Source organism: Phacochoerus africanus, chromosome 11 (assembly GCF_016906955.1).
Source record: "Phacochoerus africanus isolate WHEZ1 chromosome 11, ROS_Pafr_v1, whole genome shotgun sequence".
NCBI classification, from domain to species: domain Eukaryota; kingdom Metazoa; phylum Chordata; class Mammalia; order Artiodactyla; family Suidae; genus Phacochoerus; species Phacochoerus africanus.
The window spans coordinates 63,176,642-63,187,383 of record NC_062554.1 but is presented as its reverse complement, the minus strand read 5'-3'; the positions used below and the strand labels follow the sequence as shown (position 1 = coordinate 63,187,383).

At 38.4% G+C, this 10,742-nt stretch overlaps 1 protein-coding gene across 1 annotated transcript in view; it reads right to left on the bottom strand.

The window, feature by feature from the left end:
- Window positions 1-6,803: 6,803 nt before the first annotated feature.
- Window positions 6,804-10,742, bottom strand: part of FMO2 (flavin containing dimethylaniline monoxygenase 2) — a 35,893-nt gene continuing 31,954 nt past the window's right edge. The window contains exon 9 of the mRNA XM_047752754.1: window positions 6,804-7,654. Within this exon, the coding sequence (XP_047608710.1) occupies window positions 7,303-7,654 (352 nt within the window). The 3' untranslated portion in view covers window positions 6,804-7,302. The remainder of the gene's footprint in view (window positions 7,655-10,742) is intronic.

Here is a 10,742-nt window from a genome sequence, read left to right as displayed (position 1 = left end):
GTATCTTTTTAAATTAAGTTATTTATTTTTTCTATTAGAGTTGACTAACAATATTCTGTTTATTTCTGCTGTACAGCAAAATGACCCAGTCGTACATATATATACACACATTCTTTTTCTCACATTATCCTCCATTACGTCCATCACAAGTGACTAGATATATTTCCCTGTGCTATACAGCATGATTTCATTGCTTATCCACTCCAAATGTAATAGTTTGCACCTATAAAAATGTCTTTGTATCTTGACGAGAATTTTGTGGGAAAGTGCAACAGTGTTAGAATCTGTCATATCACTTAAATGTGCTATTCTGTAACTGTCTAAGGAGTTTGTGATTAATGGGAAATGCTTACCTGGTGACATACTTAGAAGAGCATAGTGGGGTGAAGCAGGAAGAACACTGGCAAGAAGACAGGGTTCTGTAATATTCTTCTCTGTAGAGAAAGATAATCATCCTTGTTTTGCCTAACACACAAGTTTGTGGTGAAGATTAGGTGCGATCCTACTGTTGAAGTGCTCTGTAAATGCTACAGAAATCAATTATCTAAGTCTTAAGAGTTTGCATCTTTCTCATCTAGGTTTTCCTTGCTATCTAGGTATTCCCAGACATAGCATGATCTTCTAGAGGTCTGCATTAGCCTTGACTGTCCCAAACCAATTTAAGTGCAAAGCTTGACTCCTCTCTGTTCCACAAAAAGTCCACCTCCACTCAATCTTTTTTGTATTTAATAACTTTACTGAATATTTAAGGAGTCACAAGGAGAAACTGCATTGCATCCTACCTAGCATTCTGCTATCTGATGGCTCTATTCTTCCTTTTTGTTCTTATTTTCTTTTCTTCCATCCTTTTTTAAATAACTTGACCATTTCTCTATTTTCTCCTGAAGAACCTGATTCTGTCCAAAACTCAGGTCTGTCTCTCTTCTTCTAAGCACTTATGAGGATATATTTTTTAAGCAAAACATATCTCCATTCTTATTTAGATACAATAATACCTAAAATAATATAGTTATTAATGTCAATATTCATATAATTTTATACTATTATATTGGACACAAATATATTAAAACCATTTTTGAACCTTATTTGACAGTTTGTGGTTTATTAACTTTTTAGTTCTGGGGATCAGATCCATTCTTGTTGTGTGTGGAGGAAAGAAAGTTGATTTTTTACCTTGGATATAAGATAGACACTGGAAAATGAACTGATGATAAATACTTTTTAATTGATTCATCATTCACCACACCATTGTTTAGCACAGGTTGCAGAGTCAGTTCTGGCAGTAAAGCCCAGATGGGCTTACTTACAAGCCACATAACTTGGAAAACCCATTTTGCCATTCTGTCTCAATTTCCTGATGTACAAAATGGGTTGTGAGGGTTAAATATGACAAAATTTGAGTTCCTGTTGTAGGTCAGTGGTAATGAGCCCAACTGGTAAGCATGAGCATGTGGGTTTGATCCCTGGCCTTGCTCAGTGTGTTAAGGATCTGGTGTTGCTGTGAGCTGCAGTGTAGGTTGAAGATGTGGCTTGGATCCCTGTTGCTATGGCTGTGGCATACACTGGCTGCTACAGCTTCGTTTTGACCGCTAGCCTGGGAACTTCCGTATGCCATGGGTATAGCCCTAAAAAGACAAAAAAAAAAAAAAAAAGAAAGAAAATTGAATACTTTATAACATCTAGAACATAATGAATGAACACTAAATGATGGCGTTTTTATATTTTATCCATTGTCCTTAGGTTTCTATACTTTGAAGTAGTGCAACATTAAGATAAATTGATACTTTTATAGAATCAGTTACTTCCTACTGGCCAGCTGCTCACAGTATAGGAATATTTAATGGTACAGCTCTTTTTAATAGTTATAATTAAAATTTCTATTCCAGAATATGTAGCTTTTATAGATGGACATGTAGGGGTAAATAAGAAGTTTTAGATATATATTTCTCATCCACAAGGGTAAAGCAGTCAGTCCTTACTGCAGTTTGAACTGACAGTGGAAGAAATACCAGCTGGTATTCGTGAGACATGACTGACTATGTGTCCCTGAACTCTGACCTGACCTCTTTGAACCTCTGTTTTCTTATCTGAGAGATTCTCTGTAGTCCTTTTCATCCTTAAAATGACTCAGTGACTTGGAGTGACCCTTTGGGTCCAAAGAATAATTTCTATTATTGCTTCATTCTGAAGAGTACCAACTTATCCTAATTTCTATATTTTCTGGGAATTTATTTGGTGACTCCTAGGCACAAAACTGTCACATTTGAAATTAGTGCCAGCGAACATGATACAAAAGACATTCAATTTAATCTTTCTTAAGAAATTGACAGTTAAGGGATTATGATAGAGTCATAGACTATTATATTTGATGGGCATTAGTGATCATTTGACACCCTCTTTTATGCACTGATGAGAAAACTTGGTCCCAAAAAGCTGAGGTAACTTCTCTAGGGACCATATAAGTAACCTAATAGAATGCAAGAGTGTAAACACTATTGCAGGATTAAAGCAAACTGGTTTGGGAATATGGAGATGGAAGAGATGCATTTTGGCTGGAGGGGCTGAGGAAAGCTTGGTGGGGAATAGCATTTACCCTGGGCTGGCAGGAGGGATGGGTTCTTTACTGGAATCTGGGGAGACAATAGTAGATAGCATGAAGTAAACCCAAGGGCAGCAGTCTTTTTGAACAGTGAGGCAGTGGTTTGGTTGGAGAGCTGGTATGAGGGCATCACAGTGGCAGTAAGGCTGGGAAGGTTGGTTACAGCCAGTAATGACAAAGGAGGTGATGAGAAGACACTGAAGGTTTCTGAGAAAAGGAGTGAAGTGTCAGCAGGAAAAGGACTCTGCAGCTCCTCTTTGTTGGTGCTCTCACAAATACCTCCAAGTCTGGGACTAGAGAGTAGAAGTTTTGGGGCAAGAGGAAGGCACACTTATGTCTTAGAGTTGGCTATGGAAACAATGGATTACAAACTACACAAAGTAATTTAAAAATTATGATTCAATTAATTAAAGAATTTTAAAAAATGATGTAATGCACCTATGGTAACCATGAGAATGTGCCTCCTGGATCTTTAACTATAGGAGTGTAATTAACCAAGAACATTGGTTAGTTGAGGTGCTTTGCTTTGCTTGTTCTGAGATCCACTTTTCCCTTGAGCTGCCTTCAGTCAGTGATGAAATGGCAGAGAGATTGAAGCAGATCCTTCACAGGAGAGTCAAACCTTCTCTGATGGCTCGAAGACTCCCCAGTGGCACTGCTGAATCATTTTTAGACTCCACAATAGTCTAGAATGTTTCTTTCCCCCCTTATTCCTCTCTCTTTCACCCAGGATCAGACTAGCACTGCTGTCCGATGGCTTCCAGCCTTTTTCCTGCATTCTCCCCCTTTTCTTCATGCAGTCATGTTCCTTAACAAAACCATTGCATGTTTAATCTCATCCTGGTATCCTTGACTTGAATTAAGTAGAATCTAATCTCAGGAATCTCAGGAATCTTTTTTTTTTTTTTTTGTATCATGGATCCATAATCTGGTTGTAAGGCAGACTGGACAAGAAAGTGAGGCATGTCCTGTGTAAACACATTCTCCCTCCTGGGAAATAGCCAAAAGTCTGCACTGAGCATTACAGATCAGTAAGAACATCTTCCAGGGTAAAAGACCAGTTATAAGGAAGACGCTTCCTTTGTCATCCTCATTATAATGTAAATGCTGGATTCTGTATCAATTAGACTTTTAAAAATCTTTATCACTTGAGGGATTTCCCCTTGCAGCTCAGCAGTAAGGAACCAAACCTTACCCTCAAATCTGCAGATTTGATCCCTGTCCTTGCTCAGTGGGTTAAGGATCTGGCATTGCCATGAGTTGTGGTGTAGGCCAGGGGCTACAGCTCTGATTCTACCCCTTGCCTAGGAACTTCCATATGTTGTGTGTGTGGCCCTAAAAGGATAAAAAAAAATCTTTATCACTTAAAATTTTTGTACATATTATGGTCCAAGAGTTTAATTTATAAAATATCTTTATTTTTCTGCAAAGAGCAAATGTGACACATTTGGCTTTGGGGATGGAAAATCAAGGAGCTATCATCTAGAGAAGAATAGTTAAAATAAAAGATTAATAAAGGGGAACCATCACAGGGAGAGATTTTGCAAGAAGATGGTAACTAGCTAACACCCTTTAGACAAGAAGAACAGACATTGTACAGCAAGAAATGCCAAGGCTGAACCTAAGGAGGAATTTGGCCCGGAGGAGCAGAAAGAGTCAAAGACTAATCTCTGAAAACAGTATTTTTTGGACAGGGCTCAAACAAATTGTTCCTAAGTATAATGTGCACAAGAATCCTCCAGGGAACTTATCAAGACTGTAGATTTCAGCAGAGATTCTGATTCAGCAGGTCTGAATTATTATTGCATCTCATTCAGGAATCTGAACTTTTATGAACTCTCTGAGCTTTCTGTTGCAGGAAATATCTCTGTGGGTCATAGGATACTAGATGGTTTATTTAGGATAGTTTCATGTTTCGGGATGTATAGAGGTCTTGAATGAGTCTTTCTTAGTCAATCTCAGGCTCTGGCCTTGAACTCTTGATGTTTTTAAAAAGATAGCAGTATACTTGGAAAGATTTCAAGGGATCATCTTCTTTCTAAAATTTTCAAGGATATATAAATTTAATAAGAATTTAATCCTACTGGAGCTCTTTTCCCCCTATTGATTCAGCATCAACCCGATAATTGATTTTCAGTTTCCTCCGCTATAGAAACAGGATAACAACCATCGTTATTTCACTGAATGATGAGTGAGGCAAGTGACAAAGCAGGGATCAGCAAACTTTCTAAAGGGCCAGATAGTAAATACCTTAGGCTTTGTGAGCCGTATTGTTTCTATTGCAAATACTCATTTCTAATACTGCAGCTTTAAAGTAGCTTCAGACAATAAATGAATATGAATGGCTGTGTTCCAGTAAAACTTTATTTACAGAAATAGGTAGTAGGCTGTTTTTGTTTGTTTCTTTATTTGTTCCTGCTTTTAAGAACTGCATGGGTGGCATATGGAAGTTCCCGGGCTAGGGGTTGAATCAGAATGTCAGGCGGTGGCCTATGGCACAGCCACAGGATCCGAGCCACATCTGCAACCTCTGCTGCAGCTCATGGCGATGCTAGATCCTTAACCCACTGAGTGAGGCCAGGGATTGAACCCACATCCTCATGGCTACTAGTCAGGTTTATTACTGCTGAGCCACAGTGGGAACTCTGGCAGTCAGCTCTTTTGGACTTACAGATGGTAGTTTGCCTACTCTTGCTATAAAGCCTTGAAAATTCTATTATTATTATTAATGTAATGGCTTACAAATAATCTTTAATACTTAGCAAAGTAATCAATTTTTAATCAAGAACTAAGTATGTATGCCATCTGCAGTTTTTTTCAAAGGAATCTGCTAATAAGCATAATAAAAAAAAAACCCTTTGCATTTAAATGCTGGTGCCATTTCAATGGTCTTTAAAGAGTTTCCACTGTGCCATCACATTACTCTAGGCACTTGAAGGAGAAATGCAGGCCAAAGTGAAGAGTAATGTCCACAAAGGCTTTGGAGAAGAAGAGGGGAAATTTTTCTATATCTTGAATCTCTGAGCTTTTATTTCCCTTTGAAGGTCTTATTCTGGGCTTATAGCATAGTTTATCTCTTAAAGCACAACTTGTGCAAACAACAGCTGTAGAAAATGTTTTATAACCAGATGTTGGTCTACTATGTTGCTCAATGTCTGTTGACATTGAATAGCTTGTGACATTTTAAGACCTCAATTCTAAGCAAATGTTTATCTCTCCTAACAAGTTTGCTTGCTTTCTTTTATCAGATGACAAATATTACATACTCTTTTGCTTTTTGCCTTAGGGTTAGAGCTAAATACAAGGCCCAGTCATTATAATAATTTCCATTTCCTTGGGAGATATTCTTTTCTTCCTTGATGCTTGTTTTTATGGAAATGTCAATGATTATGTTAAATGTTATTATATAGGTGTGTTTTTTTAATTTTCATTTTTTTTTATGGCACACCCATGGCATATAGAAGTTCTCCTGGCCAGGGACTGAATCCGAGCCATAGCTACAACCTACACCACAGCTGCAGCAACACTTGATCCTTTAACCCACTGCACTGGACCAGGGATCAAATCTGCACCTCTGCAGTGACTGTGCCACAGCAGGATCTCCTATATAGGTTATAGGTGTTTTTTACTGTAAATTCTGGCAAATTTTAGATCTTGCTGTTATATAACCTAAATCTTATCAATAAAACCTATCAGATCTTATTTGCAAGAAGAGTTTTGTTTTCTATGTAAAGTTCCTCCAAAAGTAACATATATGTGATTATGAATAAAATAAGCTATTAATAAGTCTTTATAAATAATGGAGGTTTTTGTTAATAAGTATATTATGACAAGGTTATGATCTTCAATTCTAGAGTCAAGCAAACCTGGGTTCCAATTCCAGCCCCATCACAAAATCAGCTGTCTGGTCCTGGGTATGTTACCCAACTGCTCTGAGTGTCAGTTTCATCACCTATAAGATGGGGATAACAGCCATACCCATCTCACAGAATTGTCATGAGGATTAAATGAAATAATACATGTAATATGTATGTTGTCTGGTCTATTATAAGTACCAACTAAATATCTATATCAATTATGGCATGTTTATTTTTATTTTTATAGCTGTGTTTCAGTCAATATATAAAACAAATAAAAGAAATGTGGCTACTCGCTCAGCTTTCAATATGAGGCCCTGAGAGTATATCTGAACATAGCCATTGTCTTCTATCTTCTCATTTTTTTCTTTAGTGTTTTGAATTATTTTCCACAAAGCATGACCTAATATCTGAGAACTTTGTTACCAAATACAGTCCAGATAAGAAGACTCTCAAGAACAACATGCAGGAGTTCAAATATTTACCCACGATTTAAATTTCCCAATGATTTAAACCATGGGGCCTGCTTTTCATTCTCTGTAATTTTATAATTTTCCCACACAACTCACCTCTATTAGGGCTTGGCTGAACCATTTAGCTAGTATTATTTTACTGTGTATTTTGGAGAATCTGATGAACTTGAGGGAAGGGTAGAATGGAATAGATATTTTCTGACACTATTTCAGTTTTATAAATAGACCTAATTCTGCTAACTCTCCACAACTGCCTCTCCCACTGTTCCTCTCAGCTATAAAATTTAGAGTTTAGATTTAGTATTTTTCCTTTTACCTTTTTTCTTTAAGAAGTACTAACTGATGATAAAGCCAAAAGCATTGTGTGGACAGATTAGAACCACTGAAGTTGGAAAAAAAAGGCCACCACAACAGCAAGAAGCCCCAGGATTTTCAACAGAAAGGAAGCTGGGAGATTAGATGAAGTTTTTATAGCTCGTGTCTTTAAAGGCTTCAGTATCCTTTGTTTTTGGGTGAAGATGGCATTCCTGGCTCCTTTCCATTGCCCAGGTCCGACCAGGCGATATTGATAGGAGTTGCAGGGCCCAAAGCAGAGTTTCACAGCCAGTTTAAGATCCTTTAGCAACAGGGAGACGAGGTCTGGCTTCACACCTATCTCCAAGGCAAGCTCGTCCAAGTAGTCGATGTAATTGGTCTGTAGTATCTGGCTATTGCTCTCTCCAAACCTTAATGAAGACAGATTCACAAAATATTCTAAGTTATGTAAGAATGTTTAGGTATTCACTAGCTGTTGAAAGAATGAAGGAATGAATGAATGGATAAATATTTTGAATGACTCTCTGGTAGCTAATGTTAGTTTATTATTTAGAAGGCCCATATCTCAGATTGAGAGTAAGCCTGAAGATAAATGACCATGAATTCATGGAAGTTCTAGGAATGTGACAAGGTTTGTAACCATGATTATTATTTGGTATTTAGAAGGAGCTTCAAGTCTCCTGGTAAGTAAAGTGAGTCAGGATTGCTGCAAAGATTCACAAGTTAACATGGATTAAATTATAGCTCAGTGTCTTGTACAGAAGAGATGCTTAACATCTGCGTGTTAAATTATTAAAGTACTGGCACTCTGGCTTCCATGTAACAGATGAATTAGAATTTGAATGTGAGATAACTCCTTCATGGGATGTAAGGCCCCCAAGTCAACTTTCCAATGTACTTTGTCATTACTGAACTCCATTACACTTTATTACAAAGTATAAATCCTTGAACCTTCATTTCACACCAACTCCTTTCTAATTTACTTTGATAGGAGTTCCACCAGCTAACTTTCCAGAGATAGTCAGGCTACTATTACCACCATTGTCCCATCCCATCCTTTCTTTACCACATAGTGTTAGAGGAGCCAGAATCTAACATTAGCATCACACAAAACAAATGAAATTAGGTCAAGGGAAAAAGTTCTTGTGTAGTGAAACTACAATTTTTAAGTAGCTGGATCGAGAGAGGATTAAGATGGCAGAATAGAAGGACTGGAACTCAACTTATCTCCTAAAAACAACAAAACTCACAACTAAAGACTGAGCAATCTCCACCCAAATGGACTGGAAACCTTAAAAAAGATATCCTGCTCCACAAGAAAAAGAGGAGGCCACATCAAGAGGTAGGAAGGGCGATTAGGTGATATAAGCAACCCCATACCTCCTGGGTGGGAAGCTCCACAGACTGAAAACTAACTGGTTCACAGAGGGAGACTCACCTACAGGAGTGAGAGTTCTGAGCCCCACATCAAACCCTCACATGTGGGGATCTGGCACTGGGAGAAAGAGCCCCTGGAGCATTTGGCATTGAAGGCCAGTGGGGCTTGTGTCCAGGAGCTCCACAGGACTGGGGGAAACAGAGACCCCATTCTTAAAAGGCACACACAGACTTTCACGTGCACTGGGTCCATAGGAATCTGGGTCAAACCTAACTGCAGTTCTTGGAGGACATCCTGGGAAAACAGGGGTGAATGTGGCTTGTTATGAGGGAAGGAAATTGAAGGCAATACTCTCGGGAATATTCAGCAGCTACCTTTCTCTGGAGGTGGCCATTTTGGGAAAATCTAGCCCCATCTGTCAATCAGTGCTGAGAAGCCCCAGGGCAAACAACAATCCAGGTGGGATCACAGCCCCACCCCTCAGTAAACAGGCTGCCTAAAGACCCCTCAGGCACACAGCTGCCTCTAATCCCATCCAGAGACAAAACCCCACCCACCAGAGGGATTAGAATCAGCTCCACCTACCAGTGGGCAGGCATCAGCTCCTCCCATCAGGAAGCCTACAGCAAGCCCCCATACCGACTTCAGCCACAAGGGGGGCAGACACCAGAAGAAAGAGAGGCTACAATCCTATTATCTGTAAAAAGGTCACCACACCAAAAACCTATAAAAATGAAGACAGAGAACTATAACTCAGATGAGGGAGAAAGGAAAAACTCCAGAAAATCAGCTAAGTGAGGAGGAGATTCTCAGCCTCCAGGAATAAGACTTTAGATTGTTGATGCTGAAGATGATGCAAGGCAAAGATGGATAACTTATAGGAAGCACTGACCAAAGAGATACAAGATATAAAACTTAAACAAGAAATGCAAACTACAATAACTGAAATAAAAAATTCACTAGAGGCAGCTAACAGCAGAATACAGGAGGCAGAAGAACGAATAGGCGGGGTGGACAGATTAGTGGAAATTACAGATGCAGAACAGAAAAGAGAAAAAATATTGAAAACAATTGAAGAGAGTCTCAGGGAACTCTGGGACAATGTTAAACGCACCAACATCTGTATTATAGGGGTTCCAGAAGAAGAGAGAAAGAAGGGGACGGAAAAAATACTCCAAGAGATAGTAGCTGAAAACTTCCCTCACATGGGAAAGGAACCACTCACTCAAATCCAGGAAGCACAACGAGTACCATATAAAATAAACCCAAGGAGGAATACCCCAAGACACATATTAATCAAACTGACCAAAATTAAAGACAAAGAGAAAATCTTGAAAGCAGCTAGGGAAAAGAAACAAATAACATACAAGGGGACCCCAATAAGGTTATTGGCAGATTTTTCAGCAGAAACTCTGCAGGCCAGAAGGGTGTGGCATGATCTACTTAACGTGATGAAAGGAAAAAACCTCCAACCAAGATTAATCTACCCAGCAAGGCTCTCATTCAGATTTGAAGGAGAAATCAAAACCTTCACAGATAAGCAAAAGCTGAGAGAATTCAGCAACACTAAACCAGCCTTACCACAAATACTAAAGGCACTTCTCTAGGCAGAAAAGAAAAGACACAACAGGAAACAAAAATTCCACAAATGACAAAGCTCACCATATATAGTAAATGTATACATACAGTAAAGATATGAAATCATCCATGCACAATTACACCACCAAAATCAGAAGTCATGAGAAGAGGTGGGTACAAATGCAGGACCCTGGAGATAAACTTGTAATTAAGAGAACAACAACTTAAAACAATCTCATATACATATAGACTCTTATAGCAAAACTTCAGAACTAACTGCAAACCAAAAATCTACAATTGATACACAAACAAGGAATCTCTGGAGAAGAAATATATCTCATAGTAAATAAGTGCATAATCCACCATGAAGGGGGTCATTTGACATCATTCTTGGAATGCTGACATCTTCTTAGGTCTGATTCTGATTTCCTCTCCATCAAAGAATTTATGATAATTATAATTAAATAATGCAACTGTACAATTAAATAATAGAGTTCTGCAATTGTATTATTAATAACCATTTCTCTCCATCGTACAATGTA